This window comes from Carlito syrichta, unplaced genomic scaffold, assembly GCF_000164805.1.
Source record: "Carlito syrichta isolate Samal-C Ts95f unplaced genomic scaffold, Tarsius_syrichta-2.0.1 Scaffold287310, whole genome shotgun sequence".
Lineage (NCBI taxonomy): Eukaryota > Metazoa > Chordata > Mammalia > Primates > Tarsiidae > Carlito > Carlito syrichta.
The window spans coordinates 117,527-134,955 of NW_007231406.1; the positions used below are offsets into that span (position 1 = coordinate 117,527).

Below are 17,429 nucleotides of genomic sequence, written 5' to 3' on the forward strand. Positions count from 1 at the left end.
GTGCCTGGCAAATACATGCCATTAACTTTCTTACATTTGAGTGTACATGCGTGCAACAGCCTTTGGGTAGAGGGAGAAATCATTTTTGTGTAAGCATTCGAGATTTCACTCTAGATTCTCTTGAAGAACAAATACCTGACCGTGAGGAGAGATAGAGCTGTGACCCTGCTGTCCCTCCAACTCCCTGAAGCGTCCTTCTTTTGGTCTGAGCATATCACGGCACTGGGTGGATTCTAGGACTTAAAAATACATCTTTCTCATCCAGTGTGACTCTCTTTAGTGAAATACAGTAGTGAACAATACACAGAGTCTTTTCAATGCTACTTTAACGTATGTAGTTCCTATAGAGGCATCAGCTTTAGAACCTCATTCCCACATAAATTACAAGCTCACAGCTCTTCTCAGTACTCCATCCACTACACATATGTGGCCAGACCAGCCTTCTCTAACAGCTTTCAACTGTTAAGGAAAAGAAAATATTTTCCCATCTTTGTAACTAATACATTAGAAATATTTTGCAAAACATACCATTATTGTGAAAAGTTCGTTAATAATGCATTTGTTAGCCAGGCTTGGTGGCTCAGCCTGTAATCCCGTACTTTGGGAGGCCGAAGTGAGTGAATTGCCTGAGCCCGTGAGTTCGAGACCCGCCTGGGCAACTTGGCGAGACCTCATCTCTACAATAAATCAAAAATTAGCCGGGCCTGGTAGTGCACACCTGTAGTTCCAGCTACTTGGAAGGCTGAGGCGAAAGGATCGCCAGAGCCCAGCAGGTTGAGGCTGTGGTGGCTGGGAGCGTGCCACTGCTCTACAGTCTGGGCGACAGTGTGAGACTCCAACTCAAAAAAAAAAATAATAATGCATTTGTTGTTAGTATTCGCTATGTACTTCTTGATATATATTTTTTTTACTTCATTTATTAAAGTAACCAGTTTAGTCCTAATTTTACCCTGGTTAGTTTTACATTATTGGAATGCAACTTGTTTTCATATCTGTACATAGTTCTGTCAATTCAAATGGTGTGTGTGTGTATATATATGTATATATTATACATATACATGATAATTCAATATTAATCTGTTGGTAAGATGTCTGAGTAGATTTCCCACATGTGTTAACTGGAGCTAGGTATACATGTGATTTCTGGGAGTGGTCTTTACTAAATAGACTTTACTGGTGGTAGACAGTCTGTCAAATCTTTGCTCAAACGTAAATATAAGACAAATCTTGAATGTCACATTACAATGTTTAAAATACTTTCAGAAGTACTACCTCATTGGAAACAGAAACAATCTGATGTGGATATTAGTTATCACGTAGGAGTCTGAGAAGTGGGAGCTTCTAGAAACAAAAATATACACATTTAAAATGGGATACCTGAAATAATCTCCCCAGAGAAAGCAAATGAAATCCATGCAAAATCGTTTTTAATCTTTATTTCAACTGCAACTTAGACTCTTTGGCATTCCAGCCAACTCCTTCCTCCCAACCTAATTTGCCAGGTGTTCCTGGAGACAGGTCACCCCCACCTCACACCAGCCCTATCAGCAAGACTGCTGCCTTTGGAGGCAGTAAGAAGTCCTGCTTCTGGGTCCTTCCACAATTATGCTGACTTTTTCTCACCTTCAAATTGAAGCCTAGTACAAGATCTAATAATGTGTCCTGAAATCACACATGTCTTTGGCCCTGTGGCCTGGAAGTTCTGAGAAGAGAGGTGATAGCAGAAAAGGTAAACTCAGGATCCTGCTAGAGTCTACTTGCACAGAGTGTGCCAAGTGTCTTCTTATGGACATCACCTCTTCTTCAGTTTGAATCAAATCTCAGGAATTGTCTTCTAATTTTTTATCCTGTTTTTTATTGACAGAAATTGAATTAATTACAAAAATTGAGGTTGCGATGTCTCCTTTTGTTTCAAATTAGGTTGCTGCACCTGCCTTTGTCCCTGACTGCCTTGAAGTTAAAGGCACTGTGGTTGTCTGACAACCAGTCGCAGCCTCTGCTGACGTTCCAGACAGACACAGATCACAGCACAGGAGAGAAGATTTTAACCTGTGTCTTACTTCCTCAGCTGCCTTCTGAACCCACATGCCAAGGTGAATTTAATTTAAGGTCAATATTCACATGGCCACAAGAATGAGTAGGAGCTAATACAAGAAAGGCACTCCTCAACAAAGTAATTTATTTATAAAAAATTATATATTCATTCTTACATGTTTGAACTTCAGTCACCTTCAAAGTATTCTGTTTGATGCAGTGCACCTATTGAGACACTTTTTCCACTGCTCAGAACGGTTCTTGAACTTGTCCATTTTTATGCCTTTTAGTGCTTCTGCTGTTTTCTGTTTCACCTCTTCCACATTGGCAAAATGTTTCCCTTTGAGGACTTTTTCATCCAGGGATACCCCAAACAAACAAACAAACAAACAAACAAACAAACAAAATATATATATATATATATATTTTTGTGTATATATATATATAATATATATATAATATAATTTATATATATATAAATATATGTTCACTTGGGCAAGATCGAATGTATAGGGAGGGTGTGGCACAGGGATCATGCTGTTTTTGGTAAAAAAAAAAAACAACAACAAAAAACACACTGAACAATCAGTATGGTGTGGGCAGGTTGTTCCTGTAAATAACCCGTCATGAAATGGGCAAACTCACTGAAAGAATCTCCACAAAAAAAGTCACAATAGGCCAGGCTCAGTGCCTCAGCCTATAATCCCAGCACTTTGGGAGGCCGAGGTTAGTGGATTGCCTGAGCCTGCAGGCTCAAGACCAGCCTGGGCAACTTGGTGAGACCTCATCTCTACAATAAATAAAAAATTAGCCGGGTGCCGTAGTGCGCGCCTGTAGTTCTGGCTACTTGGAAGGCTGAGATGAAAGGATCTCCCGAGCCCAGCAGGTAGACACTGGAGTGGCCGTGAGCATGCCACTGCACTCCAGCCTGAGCTACAGAGTGAGACTCCAACTTAAAAAAAAAAAAAAACAACATTCACAGAAGTTGAACACAGCCTCTTACAACAACATTAGCTGGTATACTGATGCTGATGGATTCCCGTAACACCTAGTGGAGGGAGTCTATACTACAAGGGACCTGCCCTCCAAAAAATAATTCCAGTTTATTCCAGTTTTTTGGAGTTTTCCCTTGTATTCAAACATAATTCCTCTTTCTTCCATATATGAGTGTGTTTTGTTTGATTTGCACCTCAAGCCAGCTCAGGTGAGGCCTTTGTGAAACTCCTCTGGAAAAGTTCCCCTACATCCTTGCAGCAAAAAAAAAGGCATGTCTGAAATTCTGTAACCAGCATTTTAGTTCTGAATTATAGCTAAGGCTGAAAATACAGTACTTCTAAAAAAAAGTTAACCAAGTGTCTTAAAATCCAAGCTGATAGTTTGGAGGATTCACAGTTAACACTATTGGCATAATTTTTTTTGAGCCAGTGAATTATTTTGAGTCATTGTATCTTTACTATGTAAATTTTGTGTATGTTTTTTAAATAGTCACACTAACATCAAATGCTATTATAATTCCTTTGCTGAGAATTGAGTTTGACAGAGCAGAACTGGAATGCCCTGGGGCGAATGGTGGTCCAAATGGGAGGTCCCAAAGCCACCTTGCACGTCAGTCCCAGCCGCATTAGAAGAGCTCTTAAGACCCTAGGAGAAAACTGCAGTAGAATATGTTACTGAGGAGAGCACTGGTGTCCAACACGTGGGGCCACATCACTGTCAGAAAATGTTTGCAGTTATTAAAAGAGGATTATGGAAAAGGGACTCCTAATTATTATGACATTCTGTAACGAAATAGGAAATCATTAACTTAGCAGGTATTTTATATGATTTCAAATATAATTGTATATTATGAAAAAAAGAAGGGACAACTCTGTCCCAGGCCTTTTTCTTTTTGATGATTTTTGTTGTTTTTTAAAGCCAAGACTTCGAGATTAAGACAAGGGTTTGCCTCCCTTATTTCTTGTGTTATATCCTTGGGTTTTCATAGAGATTCTGCCCCCTTATTTCTGGAGTTATGCCCCATATGGATTCTTTCCCCTTATTTCTGGAGTTAGACTCCATATGGATTCTGCTCCCATGGATTCTGCCCAGTTGGCCTTGAAGTTACTGCTTAGCAGCTGCCGGTCACGTGAACCATCACTCCCTGTTGACGTGCCCTTTTCTCTGCAGAGAATCTGTCTCGCTGTGGCGCGCTGGAGAGCTTGGTCAGTGATGTCGCTGATGAAGCCTGGAATGAGCGTGCAGTCCACAGAGTCAGTGCCATTCGGTTTTTGGAAGATGAAAAAGATGAAGACGACAATGAAATGGTATGGAAATGGAGACTCCTTGCCTCTCTGGATGTTGAAAAGTCAAAGATTGAGAATGGCCTATAAAAAGGATTTTATTTTCAAATATTGTGCTCTCTGTTTTATCTTCAGCATTTAGGAACTTTTTTAGAAGACAAAACTAGGTTCTTCTTGGTACTAGGTCACAAAAGTTAAATAAGGCACATGGAACTTTTGTTGGTTTTGTTTGTTTGAATAATTTATGGTGCTTTTTCTTTGTGATAGTTTCCCCTCCCACTCCCACCGTTTTCTTTTTTTTTTAACTTTTAACTTTTTTTTATTTTAAAATTGTGAGGTATAAATATTCATTGTGCAGGTAGCCTTGTTGATGAGGTATGGCTCCCCTTCCCCAGGCAGATTTCCACTACTGTCAATCTCACCTCCCTGCCCCGCCCCCTGCAGTTTCCCGCCACTGTCAATCCTTTTCTTATAGTATTACCATAGTTATTCAAGGTCCACTTATGAGTGAGAACATGTGACAGTCGGTTCTTTGTTTCTGTGAAAGATCATTCAGTATTATAGGCTCTAATTCCTTCCAGGTTGCTGCGAAGTTCTTTATGGCTGCGTAATATTCCATTGTGTATATGTACCACATTTTTTTAATCCAGTCCTCTTTTGATGGGCAGCATGGTTGGTTCCATGTTCTTGCTATTGTGAACAATGCTACGATAAACATACGTGTGCAGGTATCTTTTTTATAGAGTGATTTGTGTTCTTCTGGGTATATTCCTAGTAGGGGGATTGCGGGGTCATATGGAAGGTCGATTTTTAGAACTTTTAGGAATTGCCACACTGTTTTCCACAGAGGCTGTACTAGTTTACACTCCCACCAACAGTGTAGAAGTGTTTCCATTTCGCCACATCCTCTCCAGCATCTGTTATTTTTTGAGTTATTGATGATGGCCATTCTGACTGGAGTTAGGTGGTATCTCAGTGTAGTTTTAATCTGCATCTCCTTGATGACTAGTGAGGCTGAACTTTTTCTCATGTATCTGTTGGCTGCTCGTATGTCTTCTTTTGATTGGGGATTCTTTCTGTTGTTTCCCAGTGGTGGAGGTCTCCTCCCACTCTTCACCCCACTTATGGCTTTGCTGCATGGACTCCATTCACTTGCCATGAGGTGACTTAGTGCCAGACATCCCCCTCTTTATTTTGGAACCAGGTTACTGGAACCTTCCTGTGGAGCGTTGTGATTTTAGTTGGGTTACCTCAACAGATTTTCATTCAGGAATCAGGAATAGATTCGAAAGTACCAACCACCCTTACTCGCTTTCATACTTGAAAATGTCTGTCAGGTATCCAGCATCTCTAGGAGTTGATAATAATTCTTGACATCTTCCTACGAGTTGAATTGGGCTTTTAAATTCCTTGCACTAATTGAGATTTTCACAAGCAGAGTTAGAGGGAATACTTTCAGCCCCCCAAACAAAGGGCGGTTTCAAGTTATTGCCTGTAAGTCTTTGTTATTTTAGCTGTCACCAAATGGAATTTTAAGCATTTATGGTAGGAGAGTACAGAATGGAAATTAGGGATGACAAAATAACTTCAACATATATAACTTTTCACTGCTGACCTTAAGACTTGCTAGAGTGTGATTATTTCACCAGTTACTTCCTTGTCTCAATATTTCTCTTCCAGCATTTTGATAACCTAGTTTGATTCTTCCTGAAGCTCCTGGGTAGGGCATTTGAAAGATGTAAATACTGTTTTATAAGCTAAGATCATGTACCATATTAAATAAGACAATATTTTTTAAATTGCCTATACCCTGTGACTTAACTTCCAACACTCTGGTCTTTCTTAGAAGAATGTGAGTATTCATAAGTAGCCATATAAACAGCATACCCAGCAGCAAAATGAGAAAGGAAATCCTTCTCTCCTGCTGTCTCTTTCTTCAGCTCTCGTGTTTCAAGGATTGAAGGGAGCTCTAGTCACTTTGAGTAATAATAAAATCTTATAATGACTTCTATTTAGGATTTATTATTTACTCCTTTATCTTTTTCTTTCTCCATACCCTATAATCAAATTTTAAATTTAAAAAACGTTCTTACTATTTTGGAAGTTTATTTTTATTTCACACTAATCTCATATTTTAGAATGTATTTTGTTCTAAAAGTAACCATCCCATTGTGATTAGATAAGTCATAGAAAACACTTTTATCTTCCATTCAGTGCCCGTGAGCAGTTGATAAATGCACAGGAAAGCTCTTTTCCCCACTCTCCCTTGTAATTTCCAAGAAGGTAAGGTCTATGTTGGAATGCTAATGCCTTGAAGCCGCAGGTTTTGAAAAAGTCATGGAGTAAATGCAAAACATTCACTCTACTGTTTGCTTTTAGAGGACACTTCTAAGACGAGCCACCCCACACCCAGGGGAGTTAAGGAGCATGAAAAAGACAGTGGAAAATTTACGGAATGACATGAATGCTGCTAAAGGACTGGATTCCAACAAAAACGAGCTTAATCACACTCTTGACCGAGTGACCACATCTGTGTAGAAGTGCGCCTCGAGTTTTACCTCCCGTGTCTTCCTCTGCTGTCGAGACGTTCCTGTCTGCTTCTGAGGAGCCCCTGTGACCCTTGTGTGACCAGCACCTGTGCATCATCTCCTGTGGAGTGTGGGACGCTGCTCTCTCCCAGGAAGTGCCTTACTCTCACTCACACCCATGGTCTCCCGGCATGATTTCTTTTTTTAATTGCAGTTGTTTGTACCATGTAGAATACACTACTGTAAACATCGGACCTTTGTTTTTGTCTTATGTTGGGGTAAGGGAGAGCAGGAAGGGGAATGTTTGTCCTCCTCCCTTCTACAAAGTGCTGGGACATTTGAACCCAAGTTCTCTTGGGCCTACTGATGAGAGAGAATTTTATGTATGGGGAAAAATGGATACTTTAAAAAATCTTTTTTGGCAGCTCAGATGGTGTAAATTTAAAAACTTTGTATAGGTTTCATTAAAAATGTATTTCTTTTGTGTTATTTTATCTTGAAAACGGTACATATTTTAGTATTTGTGCAGAAAAACAAGTCCTTAAGTATTTGTTTCGATTTGTACCATCCACTTGTGCCTTACTGTATCCTGTGTCATCACGTCCAACCAGTTGTAAATGGTAGCATCCTTGGGCGGTGAAATGAGACCAGGAATGTGGTACTTTGAAAGCAGTGTTGTATTTTAATCAGTAATCTACATGGTGGATTTGTTTTTAACCAAAAAGATGAATTACCAACAATTTATAAATTACATCAGTTGATTTTTTTAAAAAAAATGTTGAACCAAAGGATTAGACTACTAATATTTCATTTCTTACACTTTAACTTTTCCTGAATGAATCTCTTGTGAGTCCAGTGTTCAACTGTCCCTATTCCGAAGGTGTATACCCTTTGTAAAATAAAATACTGTAGAAAAGCACAAAAAGAAAAGCCTGATTCAGAAATTCAGTGGGTAAATAAATTATGTACTGCAAAAGGAAGTATGATTTTTAATTCAAGAAAGCTTTAAAGTTTTTATATCCAGATATGAAACCACAATAAAGCAAAATAAACTACTATCAAAATAGAAATGTTGCTATTTTTATAAGTGCAATATAATTTGTAAATAGAATTTGAATCAAATTATAACAAAATACTTCTTCAAGATTTAATTTTAAGTTTGCTAATTTAAGGGGGTAATGGGGTATGTTTTGGTGTGTTTCTGCGGGTTTTTTTCTTTGGTTCTTTTTTGGGGGGTATGCTGTGATAAAAGAGAAATGAAACTTGCCAGTCACTATATGGTGTCTAGGAAAATCATGGTTTTTTTTGTTGTTTTTTTTTTCTCTCTGTAAAATAAACTTACCCTGGACATTGGCCATACAACTTTTTAAAATTAATTATTATTTTGTATGTTCGAATGATGGCAGATAACCAAATTCTTTGATAGTGTGCTTCGGTCCATAAAGTATCTAAATTGCTGGTAGTTTTGAGTAACCTCCTATAGACTTGCATTGACAAAGGGTAGAACCTAGCACACTGCCTTTAGCTTCAGCTTGTAATTTCGGGTTGTGGTTTTCTGGCCAACTGGACTCCTTAGAAACCTGTTTTCAACCAACCAAATAATGATACCTTCTTTTATTTCTATATATTTACACATTGGGCTCACTTAGCATTTTAGGTTGTATGTCTGTGTATAAGGGACAACCCAAAAAACTCAGAATTTATTTACTTAAAAAATTGTGTATTTATTCTTACATGTTTAAGCTTCAGTCAGTTTCAAAGTACTCTTTGATGCAATCCACCCATCGACACTTTTTCTGCTGCTCAAAACAGTTTTCCAGCTCTGTCACTTTTGAGGCCTTTTAGTGCTTCTGCTGTTTTTTGTTCCACCTTTTCCACATTGGCAAAATATTTCCCTTTGAGGACCTTTTTCATCCAAGGAAACAACAAAAAAGTCACTTGGATCCAGATCCGGTGAGTAGGGAGGGTGGGGCATGAGGAGGTCATGCCGTTTTTTTGTCAAAAACTGCTGAACACTCAGTGTGGTGTGGGCAGGTGTATTGTCATGGTGGAAGAACCAGTCACCTGTTTGCCACAACTTGGGATGTTCCTTCTGCAAATAATGATACAACCTTCTCAAAACTTCCAGTTGAAAACTTTGGTTGACCCTTTGATCCAGAGGAAGAAATTCTAAGTGTACAAGGGGCATGCCCTCCAAGATAATTCCAGTTTTGTTTTTTTGTTCACCTCCTTTATGCTACTTAGGGAGCTGAAAGCAGCGAAGCCCATAAGTAGTTTTATACCCTGCTCCCTAATCTGGGGGTAACCATTTTCTCCTTTCTAAGATTTTGGCATTCTTTGTTTTGAGCCTATAAAGATTATGCCACCAACTCATAAGTTCATGGCATATAAGCGAATTGGTGGGTCTTTTTGTTTTGATTTTTTTTTTTTTTGAGTCGGAGTCTCACCCTGTCACCCAGGCTGGAGTGCAGTGGCACAATCACAGCCACTGCAGCCTCGACCTGTGGGCTCAGGCGAAACTTCTGCCTCAGCCTTCCAAGTAACTGGAACTACAGTCACGTGCCACCACACCCGACTAATTTTTTTTATTTATTGTAGAGATGAGGTCTTGCCAAGTTGCCCGGGCTGGTCTCAAACCCGCGGGCTCAGGCAATCCTCTTGCCTCGGCCTCCCAAAATGCTGGGATTACAGGCTGAGCCACCAAGCCCGGCCTGATTTTTGTTTTGGAGTCAAGAGTCTTACTCTGTCACCCAGGCTGGAGTGCAGTCACACAATCTCAGCTACTGAAGCCTCAACCTTCTGGGCTCAGGCAGCCTTCCGACTCAGCCTTCCAAGAAGCTGGACTCACAGGTGTGCACCACCATGTCCTGCTAATTTTTTTTATGTATTGTAAAGATGAAGTTTTGCCAAGTTGCCCAGGCTGGTCTTGAACTCCTGGGCTCAGACAATCCTCTCGTCTCCACCTCCCAAAGTGTTGGGATTACAGGCATGAGCCATTGCACCCAGCCCAAATTGGTTTTCTCTAATGAGAGCTGTATTGGCACTGAGAAACAAATAGAACTTACGTGTTTTATGTGTTTTTTGTTTTTGTATAAAGCCCACCCTTGGCTACTAAGTTTATCATGGCTCTAGTGGACTAGAAGTGGACAGAATGGTGTATGGATGCCTAAGTTTTTCTAAGAAATTTTATGTACCTAGTTCCTTGTTTCCTTCAGCCTGTCTCCTTTAGTTTACATTTACCTGTTCTGTTTGATTTAACTTCTGTCTTAAGTTTTGGGATTTTATGTATTTACCATCCCCTTCCTTGTAGAAGGGAGCATCACTTTCATCTTGATCATTTATACTGGTGACATTGTAATGCTCTTCAACTTCCGGGTGCTGGAACCAAACATAAGCTTCACAATGCAAGTGTCACCAACCAAACAGTTCTAAGAGGAGAACACACCAAGCCCATTTCAAAAAGGCCCCTCTTGTGGCTATAAGAAAACCTTAATTATGTGAAAGGACAGCTTTTCCTTTTTTCTAGGGAGGAGAGTTATGTAGCTCTGGGTCAGCTACCCCCTCGCCGCCTGGCCCTTCCTTTAGGAAAGGGAGGAGTACAGTACATGGCCTGGCTGTTTGTCTTATGGGAGTGATAGGTAAAAGCAGGAAAGCATGTGAGTATGACCTGTTCACCCCCCTTTTTTTCATAACCTTTTATTTCTTCTTGGTAACAAGAAATGTCTCAGTGGATAAAATAGCCAAAAAATAAAATTAGAGAGGTTGAGATCATCAAAGCTGTTGATCATTAAAAGAGGGACCTGTAAGAAATGAAATGTTTGCCTGGATGTAGGTTTTTTTTTTTTTCTGGAAATTTGGAGGAATGTTTACCAGATCTATCAAAAATCTCGCTGAAGGACTCACAGTGAGGAGAGGAGAAAACGTGGACCACTCATACATCCCACACGGCAGCACTTTCACCATCTCCTGGGACACCTGCCACACCTGAGAAGATGAGCTTCCTGGATGGGTGGAGGCTGGGAAAATTCTTTCTGTGTCGGAAAGTTTCTCTGAACAGCCAGTCCTACCCTTGTAAAAGTGATTGACGCCAGGCTGTAGGCTGCAGCGTGTGTGGTGAGGCTACCCCGAGCTCTGAGGGACTCACGCTGGAGCTGCTTATTAGTAGGAGGCCATTAGGGACATTGCCATTCAGTGATATCTGCAGAGACCTGAAATCTCACTTCACCAATTATTGTCATCTTACTTCATCCAACTTTCCAAAGAGCCCATTAAAAACACCAAACAACTTTTTATTATGGAAAATTCAAGACATTCAAAAGTAGAATCATGTAATGGGCCCTCCTTACCTGTCACCCCTTTCAGCAGCTGGCAGCCCAAGGCCAATACTAAGCCAGTTAACAGGAACCAGATTATTTTAAAATACATTCATAAGAAGGTGACTGCACAATGAAAGAGTGGGGTTTTTTGTTTGTTTATTTTTAATGCTCAGGAGAATCAGATTAGGTGTGAACTTTAAAACAGCACTTTCCTTTTATTGTTTTTATTTTTATTTCAGTTTCAAGGGGTACAAGTGCATGTTAGTTGAGTGGGCATATTGTGTGATGATGAGGTTTGAGTTTCTATTGAGCCCGTCACCCACGTGGTTGGCATGGTATCCAGTGGGCAGTTTTTCAACCCTTGCCCCCTCCCTTTGCCCTCCCCTGTAGACAGAGTCCCAAGTTTCTGTTGTTCCCATCCTTATGCCCGTGTGTGCTCCCACTTATAAGTGAGAACATATGGTGGTGTTTTCTGGTTCTGTGGTAATTCACTCAGAATGCTGGCCTCCACCTGCATCCATGTTGCTGCAAAGGACAGGATTTTGTTCTTTCTTACAGCTGAAACAGGACTTTCAAGTTAAAATTGTCAAGAGTCAACACAGCATGCCAGTGGAATCATATGCATTTGGGCATAGGTGTGACTCCAGCTCTGCCACTTGGCTTTGGACAAGCTATTTAACCTCTCTGGGCCTTGAGTCCTTTGTCTCTGAAATGGGGCAGTAATAACTTTTTACAGGCTTAGGGGGAGAATTAAATGGGACGCATAAAATAAGAGTTCTCAGGAAGTGGATCTTGATATTGCAAGTCTTGCTGTTATTATTATAGTAGTGTTATTAGCAGCTCTGTAATTCCTGCCACCAAACCAACAGTGTGTGGTCAACTGGGTAGTGTTTTCAGGAATGAGGACACACACCAGTTCTGCAGAAAAAACTTCATCTGAAAGCTTTTTCACCTATGATTTTGTGTATGTGTGTGTGTGTGTGTGTGTGTGTGTGTGTGTGTGTGTGTGTGTGTAGATATCTATCTATCTATCTATGTATCTATCTATCTACCCTTTGTGTTATGTAATGATGAAGACAATTTTTATTTATTGGATGGACAAATTTAAGTTAGCAATGGTCTCATGGTAACCCCCTCGTTTTAACTGGACTTACTAACTAGCAATCTTCAAGGTAAAACTAGATCCCTCCAAGAAACCTAAACACCTAGTTGAGGAAAGGATCTTTTCCACAAAATGTCCCCTTCTCTGCCATGTCCTCAATTTTCTAGGCTTTGGTCTATGGTGCTCATTTTGATCTCTGCTTCACCTTGGATTTTCATAACTTCCTCCATTTTCACCTCTTGCTGTGTTGTCTCCTTTCTCTCCAAGGAGGGTTTTATGTAGCAGGAGGGACAAGTCGATGTAAGACACTGCTCACCCATGGACACAACCTGCCAGAGTACACACATGAGCACAGCCTGACTGGAGCATGTTGGGCACACGCCCATCTTGCTGGTGTAGTTTCTTTTTAAAAAAGCTGACAGCTGGCGAGAAAGGGAACCCAACCAGAAGAACCTGATCTGGCTGCTTTTGTTTAGCAGGCCGTGTGGAAGGTTAGAGACAAGGTTTTATGCCTGGCAGCTGGCCAGAAGATAGTGTAATTTTAAACTGAGAGCGGGCAGTCACTGCTACAAGCATGCACTTTAGCCAAGGGCTCTTGAGTCCCGACTGGGCAAGGATCTGATTGGGTTGAACCTCCAAGTCTCTTTTGAGGCATCAACATTTAGCTTCTAAACAAAACATGAGCTGTCCCTTTTTTGACAGCAAGAGGACACCACACACTGTGGCAGCCGCCCACTGAGCACTTACCGTATGCCCCACCCTGACCTAACTGAACACAGTCTCTGTTTTCCAGAACTATCTCTTTTCCAGAACAATCTCATGAGGCAGGCAGTGGCATTTCCCTTGGGCCAGGGGGCAACATAAGGCTCCATTAGACTTAGTCATTTGTCCAAGATCAGACAGTAGGTGACAACGTTGGAATTCAAATCCGTGTCTCTGTTGCCTAGCATCTGGGATCCTGTTCATTGCTGTGCCCCTCCCCCAGCCAAGATACTGTGGACCTGTGGTTACATTCAGTGTTGTTCGTATTGCAGTGATGATGGTTCTGTGATTATTGAGATGATTTGGGCCAAGGTTAGAGGCAAAGACTGACATGAAACTGAGTGGAATTTAGTGAAATGCCTGCAGAATTGGGCCTTTATTTGTGTCTACTTATAGTTGTCAACCCTGTGACTCCACACCCCCCAATCCTTCCACCACCCCTCTGTCCCCAGCCCACTCCATATCATATTGTCCTGTGGAAAGTGCAGTAGAAATGTTCCTAGGTTCTTTGCTCTACCATCTCAAACTGTGCGCGTACATCCTAAGAAACTTGGGAGATAAACTATTGGATTAATGAGTGACCAGAAAAAAAATGGAACATTTTCAGCATGAACAGGAGTGAGTTTGGTAATCGGCTCTCTGAGAGACTTAACGTGCTTCAAAAATTGGCAATTAGCTCTCAAGTGAGCTAATTAGGAATGATTTTTTTTTATCCTCACTACCTTTAATAGCCTACCCTTGGAGAAAAGGCGATAATGAACACTTGACAATCTATGATGCTGCAACTTGACCTTCATGTAGTTTGGGGGAAATGAGGAAGGTGACTCATGATTTATTATTTAAAGTCCTCCTTTTAGAAAGTGTTGTTGTGAAAGATTTGATGAATAATGATGGCTCCCATTCAGGAACAATCATGAAACCAAAGAAGCAGAAAACAGCAAGAATAGAAAACTGTGTGTGACTAAGCAGTGTTTAATTTTACTGGAAACTGTCTGTACCGCCCCGGTGGTAGAAAGAAGGTCTTAGTCTTCCCATGGCAAGAAGCCGGGTTTGTACCAGAACATAACAGAGTGACACCCCACACCTGATGCCACATAAATGCAGGTCTGCAAATGCCTCTCTTTAGATGCTTTCTCACGGAAGAGGGGGGCGGCATTAAAACAGCAGCTTGCAAAAAGATGGCCAAGCACCCCATGGGACTTCACTGGACTGAGCACCTAGAGAAAATATTCGTTGGTTCTCCTAGGAGACTGTGTGTTCCTGTCTGGGTCCCAAGTGTCCTGTGTTGTCTACACACCTGGCTGCTGCTTCCTCTCCCCGCTGCCACCCCTTGGCTGTAGGTGTGAGTGCTTGTTTGTTTAAACCTCACTCAGCACTGCTTGCAAAAACAAAACAACACATTTAACTTGTCTGGGCATTGAATATTCTTCCTGGAGTTTGGTCCTGCCCACTGGCCCAGAGGCATATAATGGGTGGGGCGAGTTTCGGCGTTAGTTTGGGGAGTTTCGAGAATGGGCTGTGGGCTGGGTCTGTTGGGCTGGGGTTATTTTTGCTTGTGATCCTTCTAGAACATCTGAGGGGCAGGGGCATATCACTGATGGCAGTAGGAGTTGACATGCTCCACTCTGCCTCTCACAGACGACGCAGGTGCATCTGGGAAGGTATGTTATGGGGCCTTGACAGATTTAAAGTGAGTCCAGTCATGCTGAGTTCTCTGGGACACCTGAAGGGTGTGCAGTGTAGCAAAACCACCAGTGAGGTGGGATACCAGCTTGAGGGTGGCTTTCTCCCTAAGAAGGCTGCTTGTCTTCAGATGCCTGCCAGCAGGTCAATGTCATGACCCTGGGACGTACCTAGGCAGACGTAGTCCTTTGAGAATCTAAGGCTTGTCACCTGTGGTAACCTGACCCTGGACAAATGACCAAACATTTTATTCCACATCAAATCTGAGTAGTGGGTAGGTTGTTAGAAGAGACTATGTCAACCACCCAATAGGAATCTCTGGTGTGGTTTTCTCCGTCTGTTTACAGCTGCTTGCTGTTTAAAGAACTGGTTCAATGCTTCTGCACTGTTGTGGGAGTGTAAGCTAATTAAACCTCTATGGACAGCAGAGTGGCGATTCCTAAAAGAACTAAAAACTAACTTTCTGTATGATCCAGCAATCTGTCTCCTGGGAATATACCTGGAGGAACATAAATTGTTCCAAAGAAGACACCTGCACATGGATGCTTATAGCTGTGCTATTCACGATAGCAAAAGCATGAAACCAGTACTACTTACTGTCCATTGAAAGTGGACTGGATAAAGAAGATGTGGTACATATACATTATTGATAGAGTATTACGCAGCTGTAAAGAAGAACAAAATCATGGGCTTCGCAGCAAATTGGACGGAGTCAGAAACAATACTAAGTGAACTCTCACAAAAACAAAGAAATAATTACTACATGTTCTCACTCATAAGTGGGGCCTGAACATTAGTCACATTAGCACAAAGGAAGGAGTGGCAGTCACTGGGCACCGTTAGGAGACGGAGGGAGGGTAGAGGGTAGGGGGCACACGTCAACATAAAGGGTACCTGGTCTACTACCAGGGGGAGTGAGGGCCAGTATGCGTCACCTGCATACAGCCAACTTATGTCATTAATCCTCAATTGTACTCCACACCTCTATAATAAAATAAAATAAAATAAAAAGAATTGGTTGGATTGAGGGCCCAGAAGAATCTGTGCCAGCTGCCCTGCCGCTACCCACATCTGCTTAGGTCTGTCCCTGGCTGCTCGGTGTGGCCGAGCCTATCACCCTCATGGAACCTGGCATTTTCTACAGTATCTTCTTTTTCTTGGAGGCAACATTGTGCAGTAGTTCTAAAACTTGGGCAGGCACTGGCCTTCTCTGGTGGCAGTGTTAAAGCAGATGGCTGGGCTGGGCGGCACTCAGAGTCTCAGATCCAATAGGTCTGGGGTGGGGTCTGAGAATTTGCATTTCTAACAAGTTCTCAGGTGCTGTGACTAGTCCAGGGAATGTACTTAGAGAAGCATGCTCTAGTGTACGGGGAGGAACAGGTACTCTGGAGTTAAGCAGACTTGAATTTAAATCCAGCCATGGCACTTAGTGTTGTGACTTTGAGAGTTGTTTTGAAAAATTTCCAAGTCTCAGTTAACTCATCTGTGAAATGGGAATAATACCTACTCCAAGACTGTCTAGAGAGTCATCTAGACAGGTTTTGGATGATTATCGCTTTTTCTACCATTCTGAAACGCCTGCTCGGTCGCTCCATATGCAGGCATGAGAATGTTTTGGTCTCATGAGCCATGTGCTAACCTTAAAGCTCCTTTTGTTAGTATATCCAAACTGATGGACATAGAAGCATTACTAACAGAGGCGGAAACCATGCTTACCTCTGGGTGCGTGCCTCCTGGGAAGACTGGAAGCCCTGTTGGCCAGATGTGGTTAGAATATATGATCAACTTCCTGACTTGTTGGTGGCACAGCAGCCCAGGTACTGTGGACTTCCTATGAGCAGGAACCAAGTCTCACTCATTTGTGTGTCTGTGCTTGACACTCAGGCCCAAGATCTCCAAACTTGCAATCTGCCCTTATTACTCCTGAACTGCTGGAAGACATCCCCCAGTCGTGATGTGTTAGTCTGTTTTGCATTGCTATAAAGAAATCCCTGAGGCTGGGTAATTTATAAAGAAAAAAGATTTACTTGGCTCTGCACAGGAAGCATGGCGCCAGCATCTGCTTCTGGCGAGCCTTGGGAATCTCACAATCATGGGGGAAGGTGAAGAGGCAGTAGGAGTGTTGCATGGCGAGACAGCGAGCAAGAGAGAAAGAGGAGGTGTCAGGCTCTTTTAAAAGTCGATTCTTATGTGAACTATTAGAGCAAGAATTCATTCATTACCTGAAGAACAGCACCAAGCCATTCATAAGGGATCCGCCTTCACGACCTAAACACCTCTCACTAAGGTCCCCACCTCCAACACTGGCGATGGCATTTCAACGTGAGATTTGGAGGGGACAGCATCCAAACTATATGACACAGTATCTCAGATTAGAAAACACTCAAGCTCTGTATCTCAAACTTCATCTGCATTCTTCATGCAGCGTGAAAATCATTTTAGTGTCATTAAGAGACAAGTCGCCTTATTCAACTGTTCCAAGGTTTCATTATTTTCTTCAAATCCATTATCCCTCTTGGCACCCTAAGAGTGATCCTCAAAATAGGTAACTGGCATGGGATGTAGTAATAGATCAGTACATACATTTAAAAGATATTCCCTTTTGTTGTCTGAAGCAAAACTGTATGCATCATAAAACAATTTTCTAGAGATCTGAGTAGTAGTTATAACCCTTTATCATATAATTTTAAAATGATTTGTGCATCTTTAGGACTTGTTTAATGTT

At 41.6% G+C, this 17,429-nt stretch overlaps 1 protein-coding gene across 1 annotated transcript in view; it reads left to right on the forward strand.

The window, feature by feature from the left end:
• Nucleotides 1-8,103, forward strand: part of LOC103254672 (leucine-rich repeat-containing protein 1) — a 101,532-nt gene extending 93,429 nt beyond the window's left edge. The window contains exons 13-15 of the mRNA XM_008052693.2: nt 1,921-2,093; nt 4,201-4,337; nt 6,693-8,103. Coding sequence (XP_008050884.2) covers nt 1,921-2,093; nt 4,201-4,337; nt 6,693-6,851 — 469 coding nt within the window. The 3' untranslated portion in view covers nt 6,852-8,103. The remainder of the gene's footprint in view (nt 1-1,920; nt 2,094-4,200; nt 4,338-6,692) is intronic.
• The last annotated feature ends 9,326 nt before the right edge of the window (nt 8,104-17,429 follow it).